Here is a 17829-nt window from a genome sequence, read left to right on the forward strand (position 1 = left end):
CGTTAGGTGTTGCTTGCATGAGTGTGTGGTCATCTGTCCCAAGGAAGCACCTTCCAAGTCCTCAGCATGGCTTGACGTTTTGTGGTAGACCCCCATAATGACATCCTTGTAGCTTCTCTCTCCCAAATGCTCTCAACCCAGCTTCATCCGCGCTCAGTTTCTATGAATCACTGCAAAAATGTGGTCTTGTGCAACACAATCTGGGACCAAAGCCAAGAGGTAGCTCACTCCCTGAGAGAACCAATTGCAAGTGATGACTTGTTTTATTTGTTCCTGTTATCTTCTTGCTGCCCATTTCGTGTCTTTCGACTCTGAGGATAAACCCATCATGCTTTGAGGCACCGTGAAACCATGAGAGGAAAAGTTTTTAATTTGCGGCAAACATGGTTCCCAAGTGTATCAGAAGAATCCTTCTTTTGGGAACTCTAACCTGTTTCTTCTTTGGTAAGTCTCCCACAACTTCATTGTTAAAAACCCTTCATGCATCGAAAGAGAAGTTTGCTTTGCTGGCTGCAAAAGAGGAACTGATCTAGTGAAAGCAAAGGGAGAGAAGAATCTAGAAGTTCCAGCCACCAAACCTGGCTTGCTTTGTACCTGATATGCCACAGGATAGGAAGTAAAATAGGAAACTATGTCTATAGCTATCTATCTATATCAATTATTTGTATATATTTAAAGTGCAATTATCTGGAATATTTGAGCAAAGTGATACACAAATGAATGGGGAACACACTGAAAAAGCGATCCTTCCATGAGAAAGAACGTAAAGGATGTTTTTCTAAGCTGCCTTAAATCTCACGATTGAGAAAAGGGCACAATATAAATAATCAATAAGATATTTATTGCAAAGAAATCCTGAAAAGGGGAGTCCTGGACTGAATCCGTGGATAAAGAATCTATGGATACGGAGGGCTGACTGTGTTTGTGTATCTTAATTAAAATGGACATTCTTGACTTTTTGGTTCTTCTTTCCCCCCCTTTTATCTTTCTCTGTCTCTCTCCCATCCTTTATTATTCTCTTTCCTTTAAAAAAAACAGGCCTGGCCGGGAATCAATTGCAGGATCCCTCCAATGTCCAAGTGAAGGGGATCTGGGGGGAATCGGTCTCGCTTTCTGTAAACATAACTTCGACAAAACTGTGGTCCAAAATCAAGTGGTTCTATGATCCCGGGACCAAAGAGGGAGAGAAAATAAAGATTGCTGAGATCTCCAAGGGAGAACCGAAGCGCACAAATCCAGACGACCGCTTTGGGCAGCGGCTGGAAATGGTCAACCAGACCACCCTTGGGATTGTGGACCTGAAGGCGGAGGACAGCGGCGTCTACATTGCAGAAGTACAGTTTGATACGGCAGTAATAGGAACCCACCGATTCACCCTCACTTCTATGGTAGGTTGTTCCTGCCACACTTTCCTCTCTCATGGAAAGTAGGACAGGAAGAATATCTGGTGCCATGTTTCTTGACATCCTTGGGAACACCATTGGGCTGGGGTCATCTTCAAATATTTCCTCTTACTCTTCCCTTCTTTCCCCCTTCTCAATCGATGACATGAATTCTCTTTTGGCGTGGGTGCTTTGATTCTGTGTGTGTGTGTGTGTGTGTGTGTGTGTGTGTATACACACATACACACACACACACACATACACAGAGAGAGAGAGAGAGATTCAGTGCACCCTTTTTTTACGCGTAGGATCTGTTCTGGCCCTCCTCGTGTTAAAAAAAAGCATATGCTCAAGCCCCATTGAAACTAATGGGGTCGTGCATGAATGGGATGCACCGCCCCGCGCGCTCCCACATGGCTTTCAGCATAAGTTGAAAGCCACGTATAGTGCACCCACGTATAGTGTGTGTGTGTGTGTGTGTGTGTGTATACACACAAGCATGACTGAAGGGGCTTAGAAATGAAGTCCCTTGAGGTCTCTTCCAACTCTGCGATTCCTGTTTTGTCCTCCATTCCTCCAATTATCTTTTTGCTTTCTTTCAGACAAACGTGAAGTCGGTTGGTACATATGTCTCGCCTTCCCATATTGTTTCAGCCGCACGTCTCTTGCAATTATTCGTGCTCTTTGCGTGTTTGTGATCGTCGTCTGTCTATGTTTGTGGCGCTGGAGGGAAAAAATAAAACGGTCCATCCTTGAAGGTAAGAAAAAGGTCTTTGTCAGTCTCCTTCCTGTTGGCGGGGGCTGAGTTTGCAAAAGATGCCTCGCCTTTTATTCCATTTTTCTCTATCTGTCTCGTATTGGGCTCCACAGCCACTTCCCGGATCGTGCAGACATTGTGGCCTTCTGCAGAAAGGGATTGACAGAGAAAATGAAAAGAGGGTGAGATGTTTGGGGATTGGGGTGAAGAAGCAGAGAGGGCTGAACAAGAAGTTGGAGACTTCTATGTCAGCAGTGAATCTGCTCTGCATTTTCATCCAAACGTTGAGCAAAGCTATATATCTGAACCCTTGCCTGCAAGTAGGTTCAGGCTCTTTGGAGCAAGATGGAGACCTGCCTTGCCTTACATTCACTTGTCCCAACTCACTCAATGAGTTTCCATGGGTGAAATCAGACTCTGGCTCGAGACAGACGGGTCAAAAGCTCTGTCTTGCCACCGATAGGGGTTCCGGAGCATGCAGTGACCACACGCTCCGGAACCTAGTCTGTATAGTGCACCCACATATAGTGTGTGTGTGTACGCACACACGCATGGCTGAAGGGGCTTAGAAATGATGTCCCTTGACATCAACTCTGCGATTCCACCATCATCATGGTGGCATCCTGTCCACATGGGCGCCATCATGATGACAACGACGACGCACAGCATTGTGCCATATAGTGCACATGTGACGTATGCAAAGGGCCACAAAAAGAACCCAGAAGAAGTGGGTTCTTTTTACTGCAGAAGGACGGCACATGGTTTGGTGGCTGCACCATCCTTCCGCAGTTAAAATGGGTGAGTCCAGCCTGCTGTTTGGGGGCAGTCTGTACTGCCCCCTGATTCAAATCAGAGTTTTGTCCAACGCTCCAGTGCATAGACCCAGTGAATGAATTGTTGAAGGGTGTGAGTCAAGATGTCGGTAAATCACATTGATTTAATGGCTCCGCTCTAGTTCAGGCCATGTAAAAGAAAGGTTTTATTCCACAAACTAGCCCATTCCTTGATCGACTGTCATTTCTTTTTGCCTTTGCAGGTTGCTTGGCATGGTGCCCTCCTCTTCTGGACCAAGAAGAAATTCCAACGCAACCCAAGAGGGACATCTAAGGGGTTGTTCTCACTAGGTGAAACCCTGCGTTCTGAATCGAATCCAAGGAGTGGCGTTCCTATTAGGATCCGATTTAAACCTAGAACGGTTCTAGAGCAACCCGCAATCGTCTCCACTACAAATCGAATTGTAGAGCGGAATAAAATTTTGATTCGAGTTTTCCTCATTTAACGTGTGTTAAAAAAACACTAGGGTCTGACCTACGTTTTTCCATTGATTCGATTTAGGAACCAGAGCATTTAAATAGGAACGACAGCCTTTGAAATTGCGTTAGATGAATGGGAGGAGCGGAGTGCGATGGGGCTGTCCTTGGGGGAGTTGCCCTTTCTGTCCCCATCCATCTGGCTGTCGCCATTTTTGCTTCCCTCACCCCTTTGTCCGCTGTGGTCTTTCAATAAGAGATAAGGATTATTTTTATTTTTTATTTTAATGGTTTACAGGCGCTTAATCTCTTCAGCGCTTTAAGCGCCTGAAGTCCCGGTTGCTCAAGCGCCTGCATCTGCCAAAGGAGTACAAGGCTTCCCCCGGTGGATTGCAACCTCCCCTCTGTGTGGGGAGAGCCCATTTCTAACGGAGGAGAGGCAGGAAGGGAAGGCTCCTCTCAAAGAGGCATTCCCTGCCCGCTTGGGCACTGATCTCGCCCAGGCAGGGAAGGGAAGGCTCCTTGCGAGGAGGCATCTGATCTCGCCCAGGCAGGGAAGGGAAAGCTCCTCGCGAGGAGGCATCTGATCTCGCCCAGGCAGGGAAGGGAAAGCTCCTCGCGAGGAGGCATCTGATCTCGCCCAGGCAAGGAAGGGCTCTGATCAATGGGGGGGGGGGGGATAGAGCCTTTCTCCCTCCATTTCTCAAATGGAATCTGCCTTCTCCTCCAACCCTGGAAAGAGAATCTTTGGGAAGAGTGCTCCCTTCCTGCTTTTCCAGCAGCCTCCTTCATTGATCTCTGGGCTCTCTGAAGGGATTCTCCCTGGCTGTCTTGGGAGACAGGATGCTGCCCTCCAAAACCTATCCCATAGTTCCTCTGGAAAGAGCTTCGCTTTTTGCCAGAAGCCTCTCCCATTGATCTCTGTGCTCTCTGAAGGGATTCTCCCTGGCTGTCAATGAAATGGAAACGATGCCAAAAGATAAATCGCTTCCAAATATTCCGGATTAACGTTACGTCATTCTGACGTACTATTGATTGACAGCTCCAAATAAGGTATGGAGGAGAAGAATCGCTTTATTTAAACACCGATTTCATGCCAAGTAGGAACGCTTGCAGGTAAAAACTTCGATTTAAATAACCAGATGGGAATGATGAACAAAGCGATTCGGATAGCGGGATAAGAACAGTGTTATTTTGAATCGATTTTATTAAAAACGTTGTATTTTAAATCGTTTCAAATCTTAAGTGGGAACAACCCGTAAGAAGCGTCCTCAGAGCCATCGCCAAGAGCAAACCAAAGCATGATTCCACCTTTGCTTTCTGGACTTTCATTGGAGGCTGGAGACCTCCACTAGTTTTAAAAACACTTCTTTTTGCTGCACATAATTAAGATTAGTTTAATAAATGAAGGGAAGAGGAGAAGGGAGAGGGAACAGAAGATAGGGAGAAAGGAGGATGTGGTTGGAGGACTGGAGAAGGGAGCAGCCAGGATGGTAAGAAGATGGAGAGAATGAGAAGGATGATTTAGGAAGGGAGGAAGGAGAAGGGAAGGTTGGAAGGAATGAAAGTGTAGGGTAAGTAGTTTATAATGAGTAGATATCAATATAGGAGATAATAGGATGTAATAATGTTTTCTTTGCTTTAGTGTTTGTTGTAATGTGGCGTAACTCTGTTGGAAACTGACCATACGGTTATTCTGGAGGACCTAGACGTTCCTAGAGAAAACCCTTCCTAGGTATTTGTAGGTCCTCCAGAGTGAATCTATCATCAACATCTGGCAGATGTGGGGCATAGAGTTGCGCTGGAGGACCTAGAATTTCCTAGAGAGGTGCTTTCTCAGGTTAAACAAAACAAGCATTGTTGTTTTTTATTTGCGTTTTTTCCACATTCATTAAACAAAAAAGGGACTTTCCAAGTTGTGCCTAAGTTGTGCTATATCACAAGCAATCTTCCCCCGACTTTTCCTGAGCAACCATCCCAAGTTATCCAAGTGGAGGAGAGTCCCACAGACCCCAATATGGAAAAATCCAGACACCCTTGACATGCACCACCTATGTGCAAACATCCTGGTGCGCGACCGTCCCATCTCTCCGGCCAACCTTGTTTTTGGTCCAAGAAAGAGGCAATGTCTTGTGATTCCAGAAGCAGCGAGAAGGGAAGTGATGCTCCTCTTGTGAGTTAAAGTGAGAATGTGGCTGGCAAGCCAAGGGCCTCTTAGAGGAAACTGTTGTGGTTCAAAAAGTGTGAAAGCAAAGCAGGAGGTGGCCAAAGAGCGCAGAGGAGGCATCTGAAAGGGCTGCGGACAAGAGAGCTTTCCGATTTGTGGAGAGAAGGTGGAAAGACAGAAAGTGAGGATGGACTTTCCCTGCTCTTGGCTTCCATTCTTGCTCTTCCTTTTCCGGTTCCCAGGTGAGTGATGGAAAGCACTGGAAAGAGCAAGGATGCACTCTTCCTCTCCTTTGCCTCTACTAATTTAATTACATTCAAATGATTTTTGCATTTTGAACTCTATTTGCAGCAATGGGAGTAAACTGAAGTTAAAGGGGGGAAAAGAGAGAAACACTGGGATATTTTAAAAGCAGCTGAGAAAATTGGGGTGGTAGAAGATTTATTAGCAAACTGGAGCCATTGGAGGTTCTGACTCTGCTTTCATAGAGATATGTATAATGTCATTTTCTTTTGCATATTAGGCACTGCAAATCTTCCAGCAAAAGTACGTCATGTGGACAGCACCCTCGGAGGGTCGGTTTTATTTCCCATCACTATCTCCTCAATGAAAACGGTGGCTGAAATCGAATGGAAATTCGAGACTGAAAGGGGTCTGGCTCTCCTGATCGCTGAGTTTTCCGATGGGAATCTGGTCCGGCCAAATCCCAGGGACAGATTTGGGCAGCGGCTGGAAATGGTGGGTGAAACCACATTGAAGATTAAAGACTTGGAGAGGGAAGACAGTGGCGTCTACATGGCGCGCGTGATGTTGGCCACCTTCACCGTTCTTGAGTACTTCTTCAATCTCACCGTTTACGGTAAGATGCTCCCCTTTGTTTAAATGGAAATGGAGCTGGGATTGTAGGGTAGATACTCAGGAGTGTAGCTACTAGGGACCAGGGATGTAATCCATCACTAAAGGTGTGTCTACACTGTAGAAATAATGCAGTTTGGCACCACTTTCATTGCCATGGCTCCATCCTACAAACCTGTTTTAGTTTGGTGAGGCTCCAGCAGCCTTGGGCAGAGAAGGCTAAAGACCTTGCAAAACTACAAACCCCAGGATTTCATGAAAATGGACCGACAGCACATAAAGTGCTGTCAAACTGCATTTTTCCTACAGTGTAGATGCACCCAGAGGAAGGAGAAGAGCCGTTCGATGTCTTTCGGCAAACGTTTTGCTCCAAACTGACAATATTCAAATTGAAAGGAGGCAATCAGACAATCGGATCAGAGTGCACCAAAACTGATGGGAAAGTCCCAGATTTTATTCCTTTTCTTCCCAATGTTATACTGGGTTAAAATAAACTGACCTGGGGAGGTCATAGAAAGGGTTTCTGATCATATCAGGAGCAGAGAGAAAATATCCTGAGATAATTGAATATGTTTGGATCTTCAAATTAAAATCAGAAAGAACAGGAACAAAACCGGGGATTTTGGGGTCCTTTAAACATCTGGCCTATCATCCACGGATCCGGACGGGCTTTTTGGTGGGAGGATCCCAAGCGGAAACTTCTATCCTTTATCTTTCAATTTGACATTTCTTCCTTTCCTTTTCTCTCTGCATCTATCCATTCACACTGTTTTTAAAGGTGCCATAAATGATCCGGTGGGGATTCCTTTCCGTCACCTTACTTCAAACTAGGCTGTGAGATTATTATTTTTCCTCCTTCCTGCGTGTAAATTTGTATATGTTTATTCCCAAAGGCAAATGTTTTTGCAAGAGCCTTCCTCCATTTGCCAAGTGGCGTTTGCATGCCTTTCCCCCAGAGGTAGCCCTATTTAAATATACATCCCAACCGCAAGGCAGCCTTGAGAAATGGATGGACTTCTAAGAGAAAAGTTGTTCCTTCGTCTGGAGAGATGCGGAATAATTATTGCAATGAGAAAACACAAACCTGACACATTTCAGTCCCTTCCATCCCTAAGACTCTGGGTCTGGGGCTCCTTCAGCAAAGATCCAAAAGATATCTAGATAGATATTATATATACAGATATATAGATATAGATATGGATATAATGTTATTTCTTTGTTTTAGGTTATAAAAATGCAAAAACAGGATTTCCATTGGCATCTCTGACTTCTGACGCCATGCTGGTCATCTATCAGATTTTGGTGCAATTTCTCCTCTTTTAGTTTTGTGCAGGAAAAATTGTGGAGATTCCCCCCAAATATACATATTTTTGTAGTTTTTCCCTTTAAAGCAAGGTTGAGGTTTTAGGGAGAGCAAGTAACTATGCACATTTAGTTGTGCATTTTGAAATGGTTTTGTGCACATCCCCTACACATGCCAGAATACATCACAAGCCCCCCCGAACAAATGCAAAGATCTCTGATGGAAAGCATCTATTGTCCCTTTGCCAGCCTCAGGAGAGACGAAGGAGATGTTTTCAAAGGGAAATATTAACTCAATGAATTTATTTTGGAATGGATGACCAGAGTGCTTTTCTTCATTTTTAACAGATCCCGTTCCAGAGCCACAGATTCTTCTCCTCCAAGAAACGCCTGACTCTTTGGCCAGGTGCAACGTGACTTTGTGGTGTTTGGTGTCCGAAAAGGGAGGACTCAATGTCTCCTGGAGAACTGGAGATGCTTTTAAACCCTTAGAAGAAGGTTTGGACTGGTACCGGTTCTCCTCCGAGGGATGGAGCCTCCACCTGTCCAACCTTTCCAACCCAATGGACTCCAATGTCACCTGCTTGGTCTCCAATCCGGCCGATCGGAAGAGCGCCTCCATCAACTTGACCAATGCTTGTTCCCATCCAGGTGAGCCATTCAATGTCCTCCATCCCATTTCTTCATAACACAGGTGTCATTTGCCAAATACTGAATATAATTTTATTATATTATATATTACAATATATTATAGAATATATTATAGAATATTATTATTATTATTATTATTATTATTATTTATAACTAGACATCATTTGTCAAATACTGAATATCTGAATAGCTGCAAAAGGGAACCGCGAACAATATTTCCCCTGCAAAAGGGAAACCGTTTTTCTTTGAGATGCACTGACCCAGATTAAAGAAATAACCCATGAGGGGGATCTTTTGCATCATCCCACATGTGCTTTCGTCTCCAATTGGGGTCTATCACTGGAAGAAGGTAAGTGTTCAGTTGGGCTTTTGGAAATCCAGTTTAGACAACATCCTCTAAAAAATCAGGCAAATAAACTGAATGCAAAGAGAAGACAGATTCTAGGTATTTGGAATCACCAGTGTTTTAGGGGCTATACAGATCGGCACTTTGTGGCAGACGGTGTGCGCAGTAAGGGCTGCATGGCCACACACTCCAAGCCCTAACGACGACACCTGGGCGCCATTTTGGTGCATGCCCTTCTAGACGGCACGTGCCATGATGATGCACCTCCGGCACAGCGCCCAAATGTAACTCCAGCACCGAAAGCACAGCGCCAAAGGGGCATCATCATGGCACGCTGGCACACCTATGACGCCCCTTCCAGGGAGCTAAGTAGAAACCACTTTTCGCAACTTCTTTTTGCTCCCTTCAGGGACTGGATTGGTGCCGCTCTGTGTGGTTGCTGTGGCACCAATCCAGGGCAACAAGGCCACCCATCTGTATAGCCCCTGAATCTCTGTGATGCTAGGAAGTAGGGGATTGAAGGAAAATTTCCTTCGGGGTACAAAATGGTTATTTGGCAAGGCCATGCTATTGCCCCTCATTCAGTTGAGGGCAGTTTCTTCTTTGGCCTCCAACTCCCAGAATCCCACAGCCAGCATGGCTACTGAGAGTTGTAGGCCAACAAAAAAACATTTTCTGGACTGTAATTCAGATAAGGAACTTCTCCAAACTCTGCAGCCCTCCCGTCTTTCTCAAGAGGTCTTCTGTCCCCATTTCTTTCTCTCTAGGGTCACGGAACTGTTTCTCTTGGGTCAGGATCACTTTTGCCATTGGCCTCGTGTTCGAGATCGCCATCGTCACGTTCCTGAACCTTCTGGAAAGGAAAGACCGGGTCCAGAGCTGACCGGCTAGGAAGGGTGAGATGCAACCCTGGTGTCTCTCAGTGTTGGGATCTCCACCTCCGTTAAAAACAGGACTTGGTTTCCCCAAATATTAAGCTGATGCATGTCCTCTAAGGGTCCCCATTTGGCCAGGACAGTCCTGGTTTATCAACCCTGGATGCATTTTGGAAGAAGCCTTCTGAAATATCTCCAGAAGGTTTGACATGTTTTTGTTCAACTATGTGATATTTCCCTTGTTTCTGCAAAGCTTCCCAGACCTGGTTGTTTCATTCCACATGTGCATATTGCTAGTTTTGGATTAAAAGTCTGCTGAAACATGTTCTTTTCTGTGGTATGGTGATCTCTCCTTATTCTTTCATTACCAAATTTGGACAGCTGTAACTTTTGCTGGACAGAAAAGCAACAGAAAGTATTTTCAGCTAAACCTCAAAGTCTCTTTTTAAAAAAAGACAGTTGTTTTGCAGTGGCCTTAGAGCACAGGAAATGTCCCTTCTATTCTATCACAGGCGTTTATCACACTGAGGTTATTGGAGCTAAGATCGGGTGAGTGCGGGTCGAACGATGCGAATTCACGTTATAATGTGCGTGTTTTATCACTTCCATTGCCCTTCTGAATCGAGGGGGAATCGAATCCAAGGCAAGTGACGTGATGTGGATTCAAGCAAAGTGGACGGAGTGCAAATTGTATTTCCACACCTTTGCATACCATGCGGATTCAACGATTCTAATTGGGACCCTTGCGCATGCTCAGTGGGGCGCAGAAGGCATCCTGAACCTTTGCACTTCCAGGTGAAGAAGGGAGCCTGGTTCCACTTTCACGGGAATGACAGCTTCCCCTTTCTCCCTCCCTTCTATTTCCCCATCCCTGGCAGCCAAATTCAAATGGGTCCTCCGTGTCAGAGCCCCCATCCATTTCAGCCTCATCTACATCTATCCTCCTGTCATTCTCCTCATCTATTTCATCTACATCTCTCCTTCCCTTTGTAACAGTTGCCTTCTCTTAGGTTGCATCCACACTGGGGAGATAATCCAGTTTAACTCCAGTTTAACTGTCCTGGCTCAGTGCTATGGAATTCTGGGAACTGTAGTGTCCTGGGACATTGAGCCGTCTCTGCCAGAGAGCTCTGGTGCCTCAGCAAACTAATAACTTAAATTATTATTATTAATAATAGTATTATTATTTTAAAAATAAATTATTATTATTATTATTTTAAAAATAAAGTATTGTTATTATTATTATTATTATGCAGTGAAAGAATTTTTGTTATTATTGTTATTATTATTAATAATAATAAATTTCTTTTACTGCAAAATAATCCAAGTAGAAACTGCAGTTCTACTTGGAAGTAAACCCTGCCTCCACCTTGGCCCCACTTTGGAGGACGTCCTGCCCCCCACCCCCAAAGAGTCCTTTGGACACTTTACTAACCCCACTCTCTCTCTTTGCCCCCCTCTTTTCCCTTTTTCCTCGCCAGCATGTCTCCTGTCCACGTTAAAACGTGAAGGCATTCATTTGGGGGGGAGCACCGGAAGCAAATGGGGCAAAATTGCAGCACTGCATCATGGGAAATTTGCAACCCGGGGGTTTTGCATTGCAGTGGTGTTCCAGAGCACAGGCAAAGTGTCATTCCACACCAAACCAATATGCAGTGAATTCGAAGTGAGCCTCAATGCGAATCCTGTCAACTCACTTATTTATCGGACTCTCACAAATGAGGAGCCAGTAAGGATTCAGTTCGGAAGCCCTATGGGTTGCTTCTAAGCAACTTTACCCACTCTGAGGAAGGCATGGAAAAGAAGACATCTGTTAAAAAACCAGGTTGCTCCATCTCCATCTCCACCTTTGTTTGCCCATCTTGAGAAAAAAGGAGTGGCATTCTACCTTATCGTCTATGGGTAACTTATCCATCGCTTTTGAAAAACAGTCACTCTCCTCTGGGGCTTCTTCTTCAGCGTTGATACAATGCTATTCTCTGCTTCCTCTGCAGTGAGTTGGGACATTTGTGAAGTCCCCCAACAGCAAAGCCCAGCAGTCTCTCCTTGCCTTGCTAACCCTGGGTCGGTTTTAGGTTCCTCTGGACCCTCTCTTGCGCAGCTGCTTCCTCCATGCCCTCCAAAACCTGGACCTATCTCTCCCTGCAGAGAGAACATGTTGCATGAAGTTTTGCAAGACCTCACTGGACTTACCAAGAAAGGAGCAGAAGGAGATTGCAGAGAGGAGTCTCCAGAGGAGTCTCTCCATCTCCATCTCCTTCCAGGGTCAACCTCTCCTCTCAGAGACACACAGTTTTGGAGGACACCATCTCCCCCGTTTTGACAGGAGAGGACTGGGAATCCTCCATAGGAAAGCTGTGCTTGGCTTGCTTCTCTTGCATGGCTATCAAGGGACTGTTCTTCTCTTTGGATGAGGAATGCGCAGAGGGAGAAGTGGGTGGGTTGAATGGAAAAAACCACAGGAGAGGGAAGGGCACGAAGCATATGTTAACCTTTGCACTTTCTCCGCTGTTCAAGAAACTGGAGGAGAAAACTTCAGCAGGAGAAGTGGGTAGGATGGATAAGGCAAGAGAGAAGGGTGCAGAGCCAAGCCCTAAGCAAACATTTGAGCTTTGCTCTTTCTCCTCCAGAAGCCACCTGCTCCCAAATAGATATCCTGGCGTGAAGTCAAAGGCTTTCGTGGCCGGCATCCATAGTTTTTTGTGGGTTTTTTGGGCTATGTGGCCATGTTCTGTCAGAGTTTCTTCCTATCCTGGCCCTCCAAATGAAAGATTCCTTCCAACTTCCAATTCCTGGCATTGCAGTAACATAAAACATTTGTACACACAGAGATCTTGTAGCACCTTTGAGACTTAACTGAAAGAAAGAAGTTGGCAGCAGGAGCTTCTCTAAGACTTCAGTCTACTATCTCAAATGCTTCTAAATGCATCTAATGTGTCTAAATGCATTTGAGAAAGTAGACTGAAGTCTTAGAGAAGCTCCTGCTGCCAACTTCTTTCTTTCAGGTAAGTCTCAAAGGTGCTACAAGATCTCTCTACGTCCGAATTCTACAGACTAACATGGCAATATCTTTGAATATAACATTAGCTGAGCCTTTAGGAAGGCTAGACATCCCAAGAAAAGGAGGCAAGGGGACAGTTGGTGCCAGGATAGCCCCCCTTTTATCTCTGATTGAACTTTCTTATCAAATTCCATTCAGAAAGGGGTGCCTGGAAAAGGTGCCCCAATGCGAGGCAATAGTCTGCTAATGGCACTTAAGCTGGAAGGCGAACCCTTTGGAAACTGAAACCTCCTCCTTTGATTGCAGGGTAAAGCTGGGCTTGTGATCCTGCCATCTGGGGATGACACCTCTTTGTTTTAGGATTGCCCCGAGAAGCTTAACATTATAAAAAGAGCTGTCTGGGATCTCGATCTTTGGTGTCAGTTCGAATCAGGCAGACACACTGTTGGGTTTCATCCTAAATTCCTCCGATTGCTAGCCAAACTCAGCCCCAGGTAGGGATCTGGATCCAAGCTACTGTGCATCTGTTCTTCCATTTGGGAAGCCTGGCCTCCTCTGGCAAATAATAATAATAACAACAACAATAATAGTTTTTTGTGGTTTTTTTGGGCTGCAGGGCCATGTTCTAAAAGACTTTATTCCTGATGTTTTGCCAGCGTCTGTGACTGGCATCTTCAGAGAACCATATATAATCTTCTCTGAAGATGCCAAAGCCACAGATGCTGGCGAAACATCAGGAACAAACTCTTCTGGAACATGGCCATATAGCCTGAAACCCCCCTAAAAAACACTATGGACGCTGGCCCTGAAAGCCTTTGACTTCACAATAATAATAATAGTAGTAATAATAATGTTTATTTCTTTCACCTCAAGGCATGTTAAAATACAAAAGGAAACATACAACCAACAGTTAAAATCCAGTTCTATAGCACCATTCAAACACACTCATATAATACATTCAGCTAAAAAGGCGTAGTTTAAAACTGGCTGGACCTTGCACTCTGGAGTTTCCAGCTTGTTGGCCCTGTTATAAAAGGGTTTAAAGGTCAAGACACAGAATGCACCCTGTTCCAGACAATGGCATGGCCTCGCTCTGCAGGAACTGCAGCAAAGGTGACTGGGCCACTCCAGTCCAAGTGGCAGGCGCACTGAGCCAACGTTTTATGAGCTGCTGTGATTCATGGGTAGCCTGATGCAAGGAGGGCTGGAGCTGCAACACTGCAAGTCACAGCTAGCATATGGCCCCAAGAGGACCACCGCTAGAAGGGAGAAAGGCAGCACCTCCTTTGTTGGATGTCGGTGGTCAGTAGCTGGCAAAGCACTTTGTTGGTCTGTATAGTGTTGTGAGTACTCAGTACTCTGTATATGTTTGTATATATTGGAACAAAGGTTAAACCCTCGCTGAGTAAATCATAGAATCATAGAGTTGGAAGAGACCTCAAGGGCCATCCAGTCCAACCCCATTCTGCCATGCAGGAAATCAATCAAAGCATCCCTGACAGTTGGCCATCCAGCCTCTGTTTAAAGACCTCCAAGGAAGGAGACTCCAGCACAATCTCTGAGGAAGGAGTGTGTTCCACTGTCAAACAGCCCTTACTTTCAGGAGGTTCCTCTGAATGTTCCTCCTCTTTTCCTGTAGCTTGCATCCACTGTTCCAGGTCCTGTTCTCTGGAGCAGCAGAAAACAAACTTGCTCCATCCTTAATGTGACATCCCTTCAGATACTTAAAGGGGGCTGTCATATCAGCCCTTAACCTTCTCTTCTCCAGGCTAAACATCCCCAGCAATTGCCTAAGTCTCTTCTCAAAAGTCATGCTTTCCCTTCACTATTTTAGTTGCCCTCCTTTGGACACAAGGCTCCAGTTTCTCAATGTCCTTTTTAAATTGTGGTGCCCAGAACTTGACACAGTATTCCAGGTGAGGCCTGACCAGAGCAGAATAGAGTGGCACTATTACTTCCCTTGATCTAGACACTAGATTTTATTGATGTAGCCTAAAATTGCATTGGCCTTTTTAGCTGCCACATCACACTGTTGACTCATATTCAACTTGTGGTCCACTTGGACTCCTAGATCCCTTTCACACATAGTCCACCATAAAGAAAAGATGCCAGAAAACTGTGAGAAGGGAAGTGATGCGCTTCTTGCGAATCGTGTCTGGTGAGTCAAAGGCCTCTCAGAGGAAACCCTTGCGGTTCAGAAGCCTGAAAGCAAAGCAGGAGGTGGTCGCAGCACTCAGAGAGGATACCTTAAAAGGGTGGATGACAAGAGCCCGTCTGCTTTGAGGAAAGAAGGTGGAAAGAAAGAGGGTGAGGATGGTCTTTCCACGCTCTTGGCTTCCACTATTGCTCTTCCTTCTCCGGTTCCCAGGTAAGTGGAGGAGAGAAAACCAGGGATGAATTGTTAATGAGAGACCAGAAGCCCTGTGAGGGAGTTGGGGGTGTTGGGTCTGGAGACAAGAAGGTGTTGAAGTGATATATGGCAGCTGTCTTGGGATCTCTGGAGGACTGCCCCATGCAGGGACTTAGCCAAGGGGGGCTCCATGGGGTCTGAACCCCCCTTCCTTCCATTAAATGCAATGAATGGTGTGTGATGCTGCACCGTCATGCCCAAGTCCCATTATAATGGTGGCACTTAGTCTGCATTCCCCCCTTCCCAAAATCCTGGCTACATCCCTGCCCCACGGAAGAGGGAGCCCACCTGCCTGCCTTCTTGCTTACTTTCTTGCTTATTTGTATATTTAATTGTTTTATTTAATCATTTAATCATTGGTCGCAGAATTGAACTTTCTAGTCTTTTAAACATTGGATTTATCATCCATGGATTCAGCAGAGCTTTTTGGTGGGGGCTTCTGAAGTAGAAACTTCTATCCTTTCTCCTTCTATTTGACTTTTCTTCCTTTCCTTTTCTCTCCACATCCGTTCTCTCCGTTTTTAAAGGTGCCGTAAATGATGCAGTGCAGACGTCTCTCCATCGGATCAATGGGGTCCTGAAAAGATCGGTCTTGCTGTCTGTCAATGACATTTCTCCATCAGATAAAATTGAGAAAACTGAATGGACCTTCCAGTCACAACCTCGAAAAAGATTAATCATGGCTGAATTGAAAGATGGGGAATGGGAGCGTCCGGATCCCAAAGACCAGTTTGGGATGCGGTTGGACCTGGTCAATGAGACCACGCTGAGGATCCGAAATTTGGAGAAGGAGGACAGCGGAGTCTATAGGGCTCGGGTTAAGCTTCATCTATCCAAGATTGAAAAGCGCTCTTTCTGTCTCACAGTCTATGGTGAGTAATTGTTGTACCATCTCTTTAATTAGTTGTTTTGCTCTCTCCAGCAGTTTTGCTCTCTCCAGCTCTCTCGTCTGGTTGTGAAGGTGAAGAAGAAAATCAATTGGTATTCTATTCATTATAAGATTTTTCCAACAGCCATTCATGGGGACTCACTTCTTTTTCCTCACCTTACTTCAAACTAGGCTGTGAGATTATTATTTTCCTCCTTCCTGCTTGAAAATTTGTGTAAGTTTATTCCCAAAGGCCAATATTTTTGCAAGAGCCTTCCTCCATTCACCAAATGGCGTTTGCATGCCTTTTTCCAGATATAGCCTTATTTAAATGTACATCCCGACCCCAAGGCAGCCTTGAGAAATGGATGGATTTCTAAGAGAAAAGTTGTTCCTTCGTCCGGAGAGGTGTGGGATAATTTTGTAAAGGAGAAAAACCTGAGACATTTCAGTCTGTCTTTATTTTAGGTTATAAAAATGCAAAACCTAGATTTCCATTGGCATCTCTGACTTCTGATCCTATGCTGGATATCTGTCAGATTTTGTGCAGTTTCCCCTTCTTTTGTTTTGTGTGTGAAAATTTGTGAAGATCCCCCCAATATACACATTTTTATATATCCCCCCCCCCCCTTAAGCCAATATGAGCTTATAGAGGAAACAAATGACTATGCCTATGTAGTTGTGCATTTTGAAATGGTTCTGTGCACATCCCCTCCAGATGCAGGCATACATCACAAGCTCCCCCAAATGCAAAGACCTCTAATGGGAGACATCTATTGCCCCCTTGACAGCCTCAGGAGAGATAAAGGAGATCTTTTCAAAGGAAAAAAGTTAATTATCTGTCAGTTTATTTTGCCTCCTCTTGGAATGGACAACCAGAGTCTCTTCTTTCTTTATAACAGATCCTGTTCCAGAGCCACGGATCCTTCTCCTCCAAGAAGCGTCTGACTCTTCATCCGAATGCAATGTGACCTTGCAGTGTTTGGTGTCTGAAAAGACAGGACTCAATGTCTCCTGGAGAATTGGGGATGCTATTGAACCCTTAGAAAAAGGTTTGGACTGGTACCAACTTTCCACTGAGGGATGGCACCTCCACCTGTCCAACCTCTCCAACCCAATGGACTCGAATGTCACCTGCCTGGTCTCCAATCCGGCCGATCGGAAGACTGCCTCCGTCGATTTGACTGGCACCTGCCTCCATCAAGGTGAGCCATTCAATGCCCCCCCCTCCCCATTTCATAGCGTTATAGAGTCTTCCATGCAGCCTCTCTTTAAAAACCTCCAAGGGGAACCTTTTCTCCTGTAGTTTGAATCCGTTGCTCCATGTCCTCATCTCTGGAACAGCCTTTAACAAGCTTCCTCCATCCTCATTGTGGCATTCCTTCCGTTACTTCTCCTCATTTGCTTCCTAGAAGCTGTGATTCAAATAGGAAGTTTCTCCAAACTCTGCAGCCTTCTCTTCCTTCTCAAGAGGTCTTCTGTCCCCTTTTCTTTCTCTCTAGGGCCACGGAACTGTTTCTCTTGGGTCAGAATCACTTTTGCCATCGGCCTCGTGTTCGAGATCGCCATCGTCACGTTCCTGAACCTTCTGGAAAGGAGAGACCAGGTCCAGAGCTGAGCGACTAGGAAGGGTGAGATGCAACTCTGGTGTCTATCGGTGTTGGGCTCTCTGCCTCCTTTAAAAACAGGACTTGTTTTCCCCAAATGATAATATGTTGATGCTTGTCCCCAAACTGTCCCCATTTGTCAAGGACTGTCCTGCTTTGTCATCCCTGGATGCATTTTGGAAGAAGCCTTCCAAAACATCTCCAGAAGGTTTGTCATGTTTTTGCTCAACTATGCTTGTTTCTGCAAGGCTTCCCTGACCTGGGTGTTTCATTTCACATGTGCATATTGCTAGTTTTGGATTAAAAGTTTACTGAGGCATTCTTTCTGCTGTTGTTTCGTTGCCAAATTTGGACAGCC

The 17829-nt window shown here is 45.2% G+C and overlaps 2 protein-coding genes across 2 annotated transcripts; both read left to right on the top strand.

The window, feature by feature from the left end:
• The first annotated feature begins 318 nt into the window (after positions 1-318).
• On the top strand, positions 319-9593 carry LOC149301741 (uncharacterized). Its single transcript, XM_089483586.1, has 6 exons — positions 319-444; positions 1039-1388; positions 1985-2072; positions 6080-6415; positions 8206-8364; positions 9478-9593. Exons 1-6 carry the CDS (start codon positions 384-386, stop codon positions 9591-9593), a joined length of 1110 nt encoding a protein of 369 aa, XP_089339712.1. The 5' UTR covers positions 319-383.
• Positions 9594-14899: 5306 nt separating this feature from the next.
• On the top strand, positions 14900-17482 carry LOC149301742 (SLAM family member 9-like). The gene is made up of 4 exons (XM_089483587.1): positions 14900-14954; positions 15524-15868; positions 16767-17069; positions 17367-17482. The coding sequence occupies exons 1-4, from the start codon at positions 14900-14902 to the stop codon at positions 17480-17482; spliced, it is 819 nt and encodes a 272-aa protein (XP_089339713.1).
• Positions 17483-17829: the final 347 nt, after the last annotated feature.

Source organism: Sceloporus occidentalis, unplaced genomic scaffold (assembly GCF_023333645.1).
Source record: "Sceloporus occidentalis isolate IW3139 unplaced genomic scaffold, rSceOcc1.0.p SCAF_20, whole genome shotgun sequence".
Classification (NCBI taxonomy): domain Eukaryota; kingdom Metazoa; phylum Chordata; class Lepidosauria; order Squamata; family Phrynosomatidae; genus Sceloporus; species Sceloporus occidentalis.